At 49.6% G+C, this 15,671-nt stretch overlaps 1 protein-coding gene across 1 annotated transcript; it reads right to left on the minus strand.

The window, feature by feature from the left end:
* Window positions 1-665: 665 nt before the first annotated feature.
* On the minus strand, window positions 666-15,671 carry LOC141994326 (interleukin-9 receptor-like). Its single transcript, XM_074964533.1, has 9 exons — window positions 15,405-15,671; window positions 10,017-10,106; window positions 9,454-9,562; window positions 8,861-9,054; window positions 7,878-8,014; window positions 6,530-6,713; window positions 5,922-6,036; window positions 3,133-3,217; window positions 666-1,915 (listed from the first exon to the last, which is right to left on the minus strand). The coding sequence occupies exons 2-9, from the start codon at window positions 10,093-10,095 to the stop codon at window positions 1,388-1,390; spliced, it is 1,431 nt and encodes a 476-aa protein (XP_074820634.1). The 5' UTR covers window positions 10,096-10,106; window positions 15,405-15,671; the 3' UTR covers window positions 666-1,387.

Genomic DNA, 15,671 nt, shown 5'->3' on the forward strand with positions numbered 1-15,671 from the left:
GCTGTTTTGTCTTTAATATTGCCAGTGCTCCTGATCTCTTTTACCCCTTAGCTTTTCTTCCCATGAGACCTTACCTACCAATTCTGAGTTTGGAGAAATGATAAAAAGAGAGTGTTAGGACTGCATCAAATTCCCACCCTCTCCTTGGATGATGAATAGCTGTGAGCTGTAAAAGGCATGTCTGGGCCCCCTTGTGCTATTTAAAATTAAGATTAAAAAAAAATCTAATTGACAGCAGGAAGCCCATGGGCCATATTAATCTCCTAATCTGAGACAGGGTTTAGAAAAGCCTCCTGATTAGAGCATTAAAAAACAGGCCCCAGTTGGTACCATCAGTGGCTGTCTCAGAAAAGGCACCAAGGAGTAAATGGGCCGTGGAGTCTGGATTCCAGGGCTGCAAAATGAAGGTCTCCCAAAGCAGAATCCTTGTTTAGCAGCAGTGCCTGGTTAATGGGATTACCTAAGAAAAGCCTGAGCCCCATTGTTTGGGGTGTGATTCCACCCTCCCCAGACGGTGAATCAGCCCAGTGACTCATAGTGTGTTTTGAAATAAATCTTTTCAAGTCATAAGCAAGGCACTGGGTTTAATGTAAGCTAGAAAGTTACCAGGCTCGTAAACAGCAAAACACAGTATATAAAGACATTAAAGTATTGGACCTAGGCATGCCTGTGAACTCAGGTGCAGTTTAAAAGGAGCAGAAAATGCAGCATCTCACTAGTGTCCATCGCTGGAAGAGCATTGTTTTTCAACAAGCATCGTACGTGGTTCTAAGAGCGACACCATATTTGAAATGTGTGTAAGCCTGGTGCAGGGTTTGCTGTTAGTGTCTGACTTCACCCTGATCTCAGCACAGCAGGAGCTCTGTCTGGGGTAGAGAATATGAAGCCACTGGGTGGTTGATTAGTAAGAGCTGCGGTTAGGGAGGTGCTTTGGGGGCAGTGCAGCGCTGCTCTGCCCCAGGGAGGCACAAAGGGAGGGTGTGCCTTCTACTACATCCCTCCAGAGGGTGCATGAGGAGTTCTGCTACCAGTCAGCTCCATGGCTGGTGTGGGGGAAAGACATGGTCCGGCCTCTCTTGGGGAGCCTAGCATGTTGCTAGGTTGGCACAGACCTGGCTCACCTGGTCACAGAAACCGTGATTGTGCTCAGCCCCTGCACTGGGGGGGGGCAGCAAGGGAAGGGGGCTGCTTGTGCCTGCCCTCTTTGGGCCAACTGTGCAGGGACTGGACATAACTTGCTTTTAAGAAAGGATCTCCAGATCTGGCCCAAAGTTTAATGGAGCCTGTAACTGCACAAGGGGTTCAGATGGGCCAGCTGGTGGATGTGGCAGACCTGGTGACTTGTATCTGCAGCAGCTTTCAGTGAGAGTCTGTCATTCCCATCATTCTAATGCTTGACCTGACCATCCTCCTTGGTGAGCTGTAGCAGTTCAGCAGGAATTGGACCACCTGCGCAGTAACTGCCACACAAGGTACAATAGTCATTACTACAGAAGGACAAACTTTCCAGCTCCAGAGACTCCTGTGGCATAAAGAAGTCACCCTGACCGTCCCGTAAATATGGGGGATGGTTCCCACTCATGTCTGGGCTGCCAAGGTTGGTTTCGCTTCTTTCAGAGAAGTCCAGGGCACCTGCGTCATCGGCGTGGTTTTGTCGGAACAATGATGGCAGCCTGGCTTCCACCTCTTCCACACTCACATACCTGCTCTGGAGGTACTGCATGTCGGGCCTGGAGGCAGGGCCACAAGGGTCCTCCTGAGGAATGATTTTGGTCTTTGCCAGTGACTTGAAGGAGAGCTGGGAAATGACATCATGAGCACTTAGACCAGAAACTCCATCCATAGTCACTTTGCCTGGGTTGTTAGCGTCATCTCTTCTGAGCTGGCCACATGTCTCATTAGGTCCAATCCAGTCCTGAAGCAAGGAATAGTAAATACTGTTTAGTGGGGAGAGGCAGAATTTGCAAAGGAATTCTTGAACTATTGCTTTCCATAGGCTTTGGCAGTGCAGACCAGGGGCTAGATTCAGTTCTACATCAGTGCAACTCCACTGAGTGAACCTCAAATAATGGAGTGGAGAATAAGGCCCCTGCTTTCTCTGATGGAAGTTTTGATGACCTTAAAGCTTTCATTCCTCAGCCAGACCCTGAGCAGCCTCTGCTATCTTGGCTCCCTGGGGGACAGGGAGCAGCATCTCCAGTTGGTATGTGGAAAGGGAAGCAGGGAGGGGATAAGGAAAAAGGCAACTGCATTACTGAGGCGGGAAATGCTCCCAGGCTTTGATTTTGCACTTGCCAGGCACTGGATCCTATTGCAACTTTCGGCAGTCAGAGTAAGTGCTAATTTACCCAGAGGGCCTCAATGTAGGGGGACAAGGGACTTGACATCCTATGGGGTAGCAACAAGGCTCACCCAAAACCAGCCAGCCCCCAGCACAGACAGGGATGAAGAGAGAATGGAGGAAGGAGACAAGGTTGATGCTGGCCCAGGGTAGGGTGACCAGACAGCAAGTGTGAAAAATCGGGACGGGGGTGGGGGGTAATAGGAACCTATATAAGAAAAAGACCCCAAAATCAGGACCGTCCCTATAAAAATCGGGACTTCTGGTAACCCTAGCCCAGGGGAACTGATTTCAGGTAAAAGGAAAAGGATCCTGTACTTCTGACCATAAAGGGGCAGTGACCCTCCCTGCTGACGCCCCCTCAGTGCATGGGGTAGGAGCAGCTGGATTAACAGGACAGTGTGGGTGGGCTGTCCCCGGATAGTCTGGTCTGACTGATTCTCCTGCAGTTCTTTGGCTAGGCAAGGAAGAGCCTGACAGCAGCAGTTGTGGAAGGTCCAGTGGGGATTGGGCAAGTCCGATGGTGGTGGTATAAAGGAAGGGAGGCAGTGACTGGAAGATGCTCAGGATGGGAGGGCTTCGTTCCTAGATGGAGAGGAGGTTGGTGATGGAGCAGGAGGAATATGGAGGCAGGTGTTTGAGTGGAGAATGAGGAACTTCCAGGCAGACTAAAGCCCTGTGTCGGAATGGGCCTGGTGAGGCCAGTTAGTGGAAGCAGTGATGAGAACCCACAAGCCACCTTCCCACATTGAGGGGAAGGATCATGAAGAAGAAAGAGAATTTGCTGTTACCTTAAAATTCCCATTGTGCAAGGTGTAGAGAGGCTGGAAGAAAGCAGCTGGGGTGGGAACGTTCAGGCAGAAGATGTTCTTTGCCCTGTGGAAAAAGAACGACACTGCTATCAAATCTAGATAAATGTTCCACCTTCTATTGCAACCCGCAGCACACTGCGAAAGATTAAACCAAAACACTTAACTTTCTTCTGGAAAGACTCCAGGAAAGGCCCATTTCGTATGGCTCCTGCCATCTGTCTGTGCATGGCTACACAGCTATGTGTGTGCATTTAATATCAACAGTGCAGTCTATCTGGAGACAACTGTAGTCCAGATGGATAAAATGTATGTTTGCAAGTCCTCAATGCAGACTCCTTCGAGGTTTCTGAGTCTTAATATATGTTGCAGTGTAACAGTATTAGAGAATTGTCTGAACTGTTCCCCTTCGTATGAATTCAGCTGGCAGGGCATTTTACAGCAACTGTTTGATCTAAATCACCTCAGAACCTTTCCAGGAATGAAGCATCTTACAGAAGTACTAGTTTTATTAAATTTAGAGTGCATAATCCTGCACTATTCCTTGTGCCATCTGAAAAGCCTTTTTTTAAAGACTGGGGTTTAGGAGGTCTTCCTAGTGGTCACAGCTGTGCTGAGGTCTGCCCACCCAGGATGGGAGTCATCAGGCCGGAGTTGGAGGAATTATCATAGAATCATAGAATATCAGGGTTGGAAGGGACCTCAGGAGGTCATCTAGTCGAACCCCCTGCTCAAAGAAGGACCGATCCCCAATTAAATCATCCCAGCCAGGGCTTTGTCAAGCCTGACCTTAAAAACCTCTAAGGATGGAGATTCCACCACCTCCCTAGGTAACCCATTCCAGCGCTTCACCACCCTCCTAGTGAAAAAGTTTTTCCTAATATCCAACCTAAACCTCCCCTACTGCAACTTGAGACCATTACTCCTTGTTCTGTCATCTGCTACCACTGAGAACAGTCTAGAGCCATCCTCTTTGGAACCCCCTTTCAGATAGTTACAAGCAGCTATCAAATCCCCCCTCATTCTTCTCTTCCACAGACTAAACAATCCCCAGTTCCCTCAGCCTCTCCTCATAAGTCATGAGTCCCCTAATCATTTTTGTTGCCCTCCGCTGGACTCTTTCCAATTTTTCCACATCCTTCTTGTAGTGTGGGGCCCAAAACGGGACACAGTACTCCAGATGAGGCCTCACCAGTGTCAAATAGAGGGGAACGATCACATCCCTCGATCTGCTGGCAATGCCCCTACATACATCCCAAAATACCATTGGCCTTCTTGGCAACAAAGGCACACTGTTGACTCATAGCCAGCTTCTCATCCACTGTAACCCCTAGGTCCTTTTCTGCAGAACTGCTGCCTAGCCATTCGGTCCCTAGTCTGTAGCGGTGCATTGGATTCTTCCATCCTAAGTGCAGGACTCTGCACTTGTCCTTGTTGAACCTCATCAGATTTCTTTTGGCCCAATCCTCCAATTTGTCTAGGTCCCTCTGTATCCTATCCCTACCCTCCAGCATATCTACCTCTCCTCCCAGTTTAGTGTCATCTGCAGACTTGCTGAGGGTGCAATTCACACCATCCTCCAGATCATTTATGAAGATATTGTACAAAACCGGCCCCAGGACCGACCCTTGGGGCACTCCACTTGATACCGGCTGCCAAGGGCAAGGCCAGGTATCAAGGGCAGGCCCTGTAAAAAAGAGTCGGGACCAGAGTCAGGCAGGGGTCAAAGGTCAGAGGCAGTACCGGGTTAGAATGAGGGCGGGAATCAAGATCAGAGTCAGACTGGACTCAGAGACCAGAAGATGAGGCAAAGTCTGGCATTGCAGCAAGCCAAAGTCTGTGTGGCTGCCCAGACAAATTCCTGGGAAAAACCTAGGGGTTAAGTAGGTGCACTTGGCCAATCAGAGGGCAGCAGAGTACTGTCTCTCTAGGTCTCATGGGCGATATTTCCTGTGGCACCTGCTCTCCACAGTGCTCCCTTGCTGTGCCTCTACAGGGCCTTCTGGTGGCACTGTGGGAATAACAGCTGCCCCAGGTTCTTTAGACCTAAATTCTAGTGCTTGGGTCCTTACACCGTTCCCCATGGCTACTAACCCAGGCCAGATTCAACCCTGCATTCCAGCACCTTCATGCAACTCTGGACATTGCCCAGGTAGATCCCCTGTCCCTACATAGAGCTCCATCTCAGAGCTCCCATGTGTTGGGCCATGACAGCTGGAGGTTTGAGCCATTTTTTCCCTTTTACCTCATGGTCCTTTGCTCTGCTCAGAACTTAAGAAACACAGAAACTTAGTCACAGGGGCACTTCACACTGGCTAGTGTAGTTCCCGTTGGCAGGAGTCCAGCAAGGGAAGATCTAAATGTAGATGGCAGATTGATCATCAATAGCTAATGCTCCATACCAGTCACCCTTATTTTACATCTAGGCAAATTGGCACAAAGTTTAAAAAAATTCTTTTAACCGTAAATACTCTGCATAGTCTCAGCTATGCTCCTTGATTGAGCTTAGGATCCCAGAAGTGCACCCTGCGCCCTCTACTCTGAGTATTGGTTCGCTAACTATTGCAAGCACGTGGAGACAGCATGTTTGGGAATGTTTGCAGAGCACGTTCCTCTGAGCCCATGACATTCAAAGACCTGACTCTGGTGCAGAGGCAAGAAGCAGCCCAGATGTGTGGACACATGATATACACACTCATTAAACTTTAAAACTAGAAACTACATTAAACTAGAAAAGGCAGCCAGGGCTTGTGCCAAGGACAATAATGTACCTTGAGGAAAGCTTGAAGTTCAAAATTATGTAGAGTATGACACCAAGACATAGAGGAATGAACAAAATCTGTATCATGCTTCTGTGAAAGAACTTTTTGGGCACCTGTGAAAAACCTATAAAAAGAATTATTCCATTAACAGAATCAACTCACAAATGACCATATAAAGAGTATCAGAGGGGTCGCCGTGTTAGTCTGGATCTGTAAAAGCGGCAAAGAGTCCTGTGGCACCTTATAGACTAACAGCCGTATTGAAACATGAGCTTTTGTGGGTGAATACCCCCTTCATCGGATATCCGACGGGGGTATTCACCCACAAAAGCTCATGTTCCAATACGGCTGTTAGTCTATAAGGTGCCACAGGACTCTTTGCCGCTTTTTCATATAAAGAGTGGAATTCTATCCAAATCCTTAAACAAACAAGCAAGCTATTAAAACCTTGAAAGAAAGTGACTTGACTTTAAAAGGCTGGAAGACATTGTTCTTGATCCATGAACCTGCTGCTGACAGCCCCTCCATTTCCCAGTGTGTCTCTTTCTCTCTCTGTTTTATAAAGTGACTTTAGGGCTCATATGAAACAAAATGGAACAAAACAATGTTCTTTGCACCTGGGGGGGCTGCTCTTTGAAATTCAGTTGTCTGGCTCCACTCACTCCACTGACTTTTATAACCTTCCTCTGCTTGGGAAGTTTTGCAGCGAACTCTCGCAGTATAAATGATGCCTGCTTCAAACTCCATGGCCTCGATTTCTACCTTTTTCACTGAGTTGAACAGCTGTTTGTGCTGTGCCTGCTGAAAATTATTAAGAAATAACTCTTATTAGCAACACACAATAAAGGGCTGGTACTCTGAACAATTTGACAGCTCCCCAATCCTGACTCTACATTCTTAGGTGCTAATCCAGGGGTGAGCAAACTATGGCCCGGGAGGCTGCATCCGGCCCTTCAGACATTTTAATCTGGCCCTCGAGCAGGGTTGGGGGCTTGCCCTGCTCTGCGTGTGCCGTGGCTCCCAGAAGCAGTGGCATGTCCTCCCTCCGGCTCCTACGCTTAGGGGCAGCCAGGGGGCTCCACACATTGCCCCTGCCCCAAGCGCCACCCCCATAGCTCCCATTGGCTGGGAACCACAGCCAATGGGCGCTGCAGGGGCAGTGCCTGTGGACAGGGCAACATGCAGACCCACCTGGCCACGCCTCTGTGTAGGAGCCGGAGGGGGGACATGCCACTGACTTTACTGAACCTGCCAGACAAGAATGGACTTTGGGGACAGACAGTGTCAAATGATTTGCCTTGGGAATCTCTAGGAGGAGCTGAATGCAAATTTCTCACCTCTGGCTGCACCTTAAGAAGGGTGATCACCTGTTCCTGAAGTTTCAGGATCAGTGGCCCAAGCTGTATAAATGAAGGACAGACCCATTCATGGGGAGGCTAGTTCTATGCTAAAGCTGTTGTGACCTTGTAACCACAGAAAAACCCCTTGGTGGGGCTGGAAGGACAGGCTCTTACCAGAGCCCTTCTTGAGTTGGGGGTGGAGGGCGGTGATCTCTGGTAAGCATTTTAGCATGCATATAGGTTCTTTGATCGTTTTAATATGTTTTCTCTGTAATGCTTTTACCTGAAGAATAAATGTGCTTGCTTTGTAAGGGCTGTGGGCAATTACAGCTGTTCATAGCTTCTGGAGAAAAAGCAAAGTGTAGATGCTGGTTTGTTTAGGCAGAATGGCTTACTGGGAGTATCACAGTGCTAGCAGGGAACAATGCAGACTCACTGGAAAACCCCTGGTCAGTAGGGAGTGAGACACAGGTCTTTGCCCAAGAGAGGTGATGGCTAAGGAGCTGGCAGCCTAGACTGGGTGTCCTTGGTGGACCACGGAGGGGGAACACAAGTGCAGTTGCTCTGAACTGTGGTAGCAGGCATCTGTGCATGGCTCATCCAGGCTGAGAGCAGGTATAGTTACCTCCCAGGATGTGTTGTGTTCCTTATACTCCAATTCATACTGAAGAATATTCTCTAGACTCCATGGCACACTCCACCAGAGCTGGCACTTACTGGCACTGATGTTGCTCTGCAGGTTGAAGGGGGGATCACACTTAACTGGAAACAGAGAGAGGAATTATTCCAAACGCTTGGCTTTGGGAGACCTGCAGAACACAGAGCACAGTCCTAGGCTGATCACAGCTAGGGGACATAAATGTGGTTCTACCCCTCCCATGATCCTGGGGTCAGCAGGAGAACAAATAAGCCCCCAGTGCAAGTTAAAGCAGCCACAGGGCTTCTGTAATGTAACACCAACTATAACAGTCCCTGAGGGACTGCTATGCCAGTGAGGGATCACAAAGCAGATTATGCTCTAGCCCTCCCTACCAGGAACACGCACGGACGTGCTCTGTGCTGGGGACAGAGACCAGAGGGGCTGCTGCAAAATGGGTTTCCTTCCAACTGGGAAAATCCTCTTTATCCCCTTTAGGGAGCTTTCAGACCCCTCTGTGACACTGTGCATTGTGAAGTGGTCTTAGTGGGGCTGAGAATCAGGCCCATTGTTCACATTTCCCAAGGCTCCCCAGTCCTTCCTCTATCCCAGCAAACAGTGCAGCTGTCAGCAGGGGGAGCCCCCAGGGCTCAAACTGCAGTGATGGCTTGATGGATGTTGCCCAAGGCAGATAGCAAAGCAAGGGAGGATGGTGGCAGAATGACCCTTAAGGATGGGCTGGGGTGCATGTGGAAGAATGAGACCCAGAGAGAGTCCTGAGGGGCATGACGGGCTGCCCCCATATATAACATGTACAGGCCATGCTGCCCAAGGGTGGGGGTTCTGCATCCCCATCAGTCTCACTTGCTGCCACTGAAGTCTTGCTCTTCAATGAACTTCACAGGCCAAACACTCTCATTCCAAAGGGATCAGCTGGCCCCAGTCCCATAGCTGCAATGGGTGGTACTCACTGTTCAGACTGGGTTCATATTCCGGGAAAGCAACGTACGTGCGATTCCTCCCAGAGAAACCACCTTGTAGCGAGATGCTGTAATTGTCCTGCTGCGTGAACCTCTCCGACGTGTTAATAGTGCAGTGATGCTGGCTGTGCAGCTCATCTCTGGCAGTCAGTGTGCAGCTGTAATTCTCATCCAGCATGACGGCGCTAGAATAACCAAGGGGCTGAAAGTTTGTCTTATGCTGGAGAGAGTAATGGGTTTAGTTACTTTAAGAGTTCAGCCTTAGTTATTTGTGGCAGTGCCAGTCACCACACGGAGGAGTCACTTTGCACAGGGCTCATAGAACTGGGGTCTTCCCAGTGTGTAAATGCAAAGAAATGCAGTCCTGGGCTCCAGCAAGTGCCTTACGTGTCTGCCCTGAAAAGGGACGGCAGATGAAAGCCAAGCCAACAAGCGAGGAGGTGGAGGACACCACTAGGATTTGGCTGTTGGGAGAGTTCAGGGCCAAGGAATCCAGAGAGCCCTTCCTGCCCTGTTACTCTGCTTGCCCTCCTGCCTGACCCAGGGCCCCAGCGTGGCAGACAGTGAGTAGGCATTGAACTTACTTTGTGAAATGCACGTGAAAGGGTCCATCCCCCACTCTCCCGTCTGTCTCCCATGTACAGTCTATTCGGTAGAGGTAGTTATTCAAGCAGCTCAGGTTGCCAGGAAATTCTGCTGAGGAAGGAGATCTGAGATTTTCAGAAATTAACTCCATTTGTTATTTAATGCCAACAGCCTCCCTTTGGGCCCCAAACCCCGATACATCAGCGATGCTGTGCACTAGCCTTGCCACTTATTACTGGGCCAGATCTAGCCTCCCCCACCACACTGTTTAGCTGGCCCTTTATTGTATGAAATGAGACCGTAAACTCTTGGGGGCAGGGTGCATGTGTGCAGTTTACCTGCTCTCTTAGCTGCCCAGCATATTGTTGGGGATGGGAAATAATAACAACTCCCTGATCCCTGGGCCCCATATTGCCCTCTGACTTGTTCAGTTCCTGGAGTGGGGGGGGAGGAGAGAGAGAGTGTGTGTGTGTGTGTGTGTGTGTGTGTGTGTGTGTGTGTGTGTGCGCGCGCGAGAGAGAGAGAAACGGCATGAATGCCCCCAATCTCCTCTCCCCCTTACCTCTTCCTCCCCTTCTTCTGGAGAACACAATGGCAATAAAGCAGAGTTGGACGCACGCTCGCCAGATGTCCTTTCCCATTGTAAATGTGTCTGAAATACAAAGTATGTTAGGAGTAGAAAGGGCTTTGGGTGTCTCTATGGCAACATGCAGAGTGTGTCAATCATCTTTCCATGCTGGAGCTGAGACTGGCCCAACCCCTGCCCCTGAAGGGCATGGCATAGCCCCGGAACTGCTCTCCTCCCTGCGGCTAACATGCTGCGGCCAAAGGAATGGAGGGCACAGGCTGCACTGCAGGAATTACATGGCCTACGACATCTTCTCCAGCTCTAATTTCTATGATGCTTTTAATTCCTTCCTCCCCCCTCCTTCCTGGACTTGCCTCCATGTACAGCGATACCTGTAAAGAACCACGCACATTGTAGGTACTGGTCTGTCTTTAATGGTGGCTCTTCTTCTCTCGAGTGCCTAACAACTGTCTTCCCTCTCCCTCTTCTCATTTCTGACTGTAACCACCCCAGCCTCTGTTGCTGCGAACATACTCACCTGAACCCTCCTTTGGCATCTTTAATGCCTCTTTCCTACTTGTCCCTTCTCTTAGCCATCTGAACCCCCATTCATCTCATCGGCCTGCGCTAATGTTTGCGGGACCTTGTCCTTCAGCTCAGTTGGTATTGGCCTGATCTGTGGTTACAGGTCTGAAGTCAGCAGTTGGAGGCATCTCACAGGACACCACTAACTCTCACAGAGTGGGTGTCACCCTGTCTTTGGAAACAAGCCCACTGTCTAGTGTGGCCCATGTGCTGCTCTAAGGGGGCAGAGAACCAGTCTGAAGACCAGAAGGTGTGCAGTAACCAGAGTGTTGGAGAAAGGGAGCATAAGGTGCAAACTCAGCCAAACCCAATTAATTAAAAAATTCAAATAGCCATTAAAGGACCCGTCATCAAGCAAACAGCTGAAGAGAGCTCAGCACCTGCCAGTGTACCTAATAATCTCGCTTTCCTACACCTTTGCCTGCCTGCAGCTTCCCTTATCTTTAAGGGAACACTGAAAATAAAACAACAGGCAGGCTCTAAGAAGCGGATCAGGCTTCATCCCCTGGGCAGGGAGAGGATGTCTCGCTACCACCCTATATATTGCTGCAGATCTTATTATGAGCTGGGGCTGACGAGAGGAAATTCATAATTAACTGACATCAGCCGAGGGCGGCTAAGTAGGATTAAGTATCTCTTCCTTATCATTCTAATCAGGGTGCTGACTGTCTGTGATAAATGCTGTAAGATTGACTAAATATGAAATACAGAAAGCTGCACGAATGCACACACACTCTGGCACATACATGTGCATACCTGAACACACACACCAACTGGCAAACACAGATCAGAATAATTAAAAGAGACCCGTTTCTAGGTTACTGTCAGAAAACTTCAAGTCAGTTTTATAATGTATTAGCTGTATCAGATATCACAGGGTACGTGGGGCTCACTTAAAAACCATGAGTTTTGCATTTAGCTATAATAAGGTCACACATCTAGAAATCAAGAATGTAGGTCACACCTGGGGTGGCAGGGCCTCTGTTCTGGAAGGCAGAGACTCAGAAATGGACTTGTGGTAAAGGCAAGTAACCAATTGACCTTGAACTCACAATGCAATGCTGTAGCTAAGACAACTAATGTAAACCTTGGATGGGTAATGTGGGGAATATTGAGCCAAAGTAGGGATGTGTTATAACCCCTGCATATGGCATTAGTGGAATACTGTGTCCAGTTCTGGTGTCCACGTTGCAAGAAGATTGTTAAAACATTGGAAAAGGTTCAGAAAAAGTTGCAAGAATGTATGAGTCCTGGAAAACCTGCCTTGCAGCGAGAGACAAAGAAGATCAATCTATTTAGCTCATCCCAGAGAAGGCTGTGACCCAGGGATCGCTTGGTGTCAACTGGCAGTGGGGTGCATAGGGTTGAGGGGATCCTGTGGGTCTGGTATCTAAATACTAGTTCACCAAAGAGTGTCATGCAAGGGCTCTACTGAAAGCCTGGTCCTCATCATCATTGTGAAATGTATGTATGGATAATATGGAAGGAGTTACGTATATAGACTGCAAGTTATGTTCTTCAGGTCTGTGACTGGAGGCTGGTCACCAAAAGGTGCTCAACAAGATTCTTTCAGGCAAAAGCTACTTGTAAACCGAGTATTGTACAGGTCACACTGGCCACCCAGTTACAGTCTGAGCTGATTGCTAACAAGGGATTGTGAAATCTTCCAGGGAGGGAATTTATAGGAAGAAATAAACCAGCAGGAGGACATCCTTTTTGCGAGTGAAGACAATGGATCTTTGGACCTATAGCTGGGGGATAAGGGAGGGGTTAGTGCAGGGTACACCCAGTCACACTTCCAAGCAGATAAGCTTGTCTTATCAACAGAAGATCACAGCTGGTTAGGTTGTTTGATGCTGGGAAAGAAACTTGGGACAAGCTAACCTTTATGAGACAGCGGAATGTCTCGTTAGTTAAGTTTAAGCGTTAGAAAGAGTGTTATGATTTTGTGTGTCACCATTTGTTTCCCTTTATTCTATTTGCTTCTTCTCAATCTTTGTTCTTTGTTAAATAAATGTCTTGTTTTTCCTCTGTAACCCCAGCTAAATGCTGTGCACTGAGTGGAGCGGTGAGCCTGCAGTGTAACTGGTAAGTTGGCGTGTGCTATTCCTTGGGAGTAGCAGATCTGTGAATTCTGGGTGTCCAGTGGCAAAGATGCTCGGCATCCGCAGGGACTGGTGTGTACCTATTACTAACCTGCGCAGAGAGTGGGCCTGGCCATGTGAAGGCCTGGCCATGTTTGTGCTGCCAGAGGCTGGCAGAGTCGGGGAGCACGAGGTGCAGATTTTTTACGGTGAGGGGAATTAGCCACTGGAACAGCTCACCTAGGGCTGAGGGAGATTCTCCAGCCTTCTAAGTTTGTCAATCAAGACTGGACGTCTTGGTAAACAAGCCTCTATCACTCAAACAGAAGTTATGGGCTGGATGAGGGACGTGGGGGAGGGTCTGTGTTCTGTGCTATGCAGGCCGTCCGACTAGGATGACCAGATGTCCCGATATTTGGAGCTTTGTCTTGTATAGGATCCAATTACACACCCCACGCTCTGTCCCAATATGTCACCCTAGGTCAGACTAGATTATCACAGTGGGCCCTTCTGGCCTTTAAACCTGCAGTATCCATCCCCACAAACTTTAAGCCCAAAGTGCCTTACAAGAGCCACTGCTTGCCTGGGTGGCCTCTTGGCTTCTTAGCTATTTCCCAAGACTCCCTGTTTGAGAGGAAGGCAAATCGCAACTTTCTCCTTATTTCCTGAGAAAACGTCTGGCTACAGAGTTATGGCCATCATAATGGAGGTCAGTGGATTAGTGCCTGCTTATCCCAGTGGTGAATTTGGCCCCTCCTGGGTTAGCTTTCTACTTCCCTGGTATCTTAGGCTCGGAGTCTGAAAGTCTTTTCCATCCCCGAAATGTTCCTGCGAGAGCTGCTGTCTTCATGCCTGACTGGATTCGGCCAGCCTGTCTGTTACGAAGTGGTCAAGCCTGAAGAGGGATTGGTGTGTAGTGGGCTGTGTGCTGCCAGGTTCTCGGCAGGGTAACCTGTAGGTCTTACTACATCACCAAGTAGTGCTGACCTCTCAGTTCATTGTGAACGCAGCCCTGAGACATTGCTGCTGGTCTCTACAGCGGTCTCTGGGGCAGGCTGGCACCCCGAACACAAACTGAAGCCCAGCAGAGGTTTTCCTGCCTCACTCGTGTTCTGTTTTTGTGGGGGCTGCTCAGTCCCAGCAGGAGGACTTGCCAAGCTACCCTGGCAGGTTATGTTGGTGGCATTTTCAGCCTGACCGCCGGGGAGACGTCCTGGCCATCCCATGGGAAGGCTCCTGGTCTGATAAGCTTCCCCGCCCGTTCGGCAGACCCAGGCAGCATGGGAGTTACTCACGCCCTTCCACACCAGCCAGCTCCTCTGGGAATCTCAGAGGAGCCATCAAGAGGGGCCCTAGTGAGGAAGTGTGAAGGCAACATAACCCCCTGCAACTGTCCAGCAACGTCAGTCAGCAAGGACAGGGGCATCTAAAAATCACAGGCTTCCTGATGAAATGCTAAGCTTCCAGCACTCCCGTCACTGCATTCCACCCAGGGACGTGCTCTTAGTGGCACTGGCAGTTTGACCCAGAGCAGCAGGAAAACAAGAGGCAAGCAGCAGCCAATCAGAAACCAAAGACAGCCAGTCAAAATGCATCAACACCACAACTGGGCAGTGAGTGGAAGCACAAACACCACTGTGACATCCAGCTCTGTGCAAGAGCGCTGAGGATAAGGGCAGAGCATGGCTGTGGGACAGGGCAGCTGGGACACATGGCCACTGCATGACAAGGCAGCTCAGCTGATTTTCAGTATGGCAAAGGTCACTTCTGCAATGGCACCAACCTCTGGGTGACTGGCAAGAAATCCCCATGGGATTTGCCCGTTATCAGGGGCGAGGGGAGAAATCACACCCTGAGGAAGACAAGGCTGTGTTGATTAGAGCCGCAGGCTTCCTGCCAGGCACTGGACATTGCAAAAGAGCAGAAGGATGATGATACTTTGCAATGTTTGGGTGAGGATCTTAGAAGTGCTAAAGGCCCCTTTGCTGCACACAGGGATATTGTGTGCGGAGTCTAGGGACTTGCAGACTGGCAATATCAAATATCTGTTTAGGGGAGAGTACTGGGAGCCAGGACTCCTGGGTTCTATTCCCAGCTAGGGTATGTTTGCACAGCCTGCGGAAGGCACCTCCCAGCCTCAGTCAACAGACTCAGGTTAGGAGGGCTCGCTCTAGCGCTCTAAAAAGAGCAGTGTAGATGGCGCTTTGAAGTTGTGGCTTGGGCTGGAGCCTGGGCTCTGTAGCCAAGAGAGCAGGGCAGAGATGCTGGAATGAAGGGTGCTGGGGAGGCTGGTGCACCCCCTGGCTGGAAGTGGATTCCATTCTATCCAGGGTTATCAATGGCTCTCAGCCCCCCCCCCACTGTACTCACTGGAGCAGGGTGGGCTTCAAGGCCCGAGCTCCTGCCCCAGCCACACTTCAAAGCACGATCTATGCAGCTGTTTTTAGAGCACTAGGGTGAGCCGTAGTAGCCCCAGTCTGCCAGCCTGCTGGGAGGCTCCTTCTGCGGGCAGTGTGGCCATGCTCTGACTGTTTAATATCAGTGTTATTTCTCCCCGTTATAATTCCCACACACGGGCCATTGTGTTCCTCTCTAACTTGGGGGAGTTGGATCTGCAAAGTGAGGCCACTGGAGTCGCTACGTTATTCTCAGGGCTATGCTCTGTACTCGCACCATGAGTGGAATCCAGTGAGAGCAGGCAGGGGGGACTCACCAGTTCATTGAACGCTCTGATTCCTTTAACACCCAGCTGTAAATGGGTCACTCCTCCCTGCGCAGAATCTTCTGATCCTCTCTAAGCTTCTTCAAGATGCACCAGCAACAGGCATTTCAGTGCTGAACAGCAGCGGAAGGGAGAGGACCATTGATCCGTAGGCACAGCAGAGCTGGCACTCAGCTATAATTAAGGGCTGGGGCCAACTCACTCTTGCCATTTCCCTCATTCAGGAAAATACATGTCACAATCAGTTGACAAGCAGAA

Source organism: Natator depressus, chromosome 10 (assembly GCF_965152275.1).
Source record: "Natator depressus isolate rNatDep1 chromosome 10, rNatDep2.hap1, whole genome shotgun sequence".
Lineage (NCBI taxonomy): Eukaryota > Metazoa > Chordata > Testudines > Cheloniidae > Natator > Natator depressus.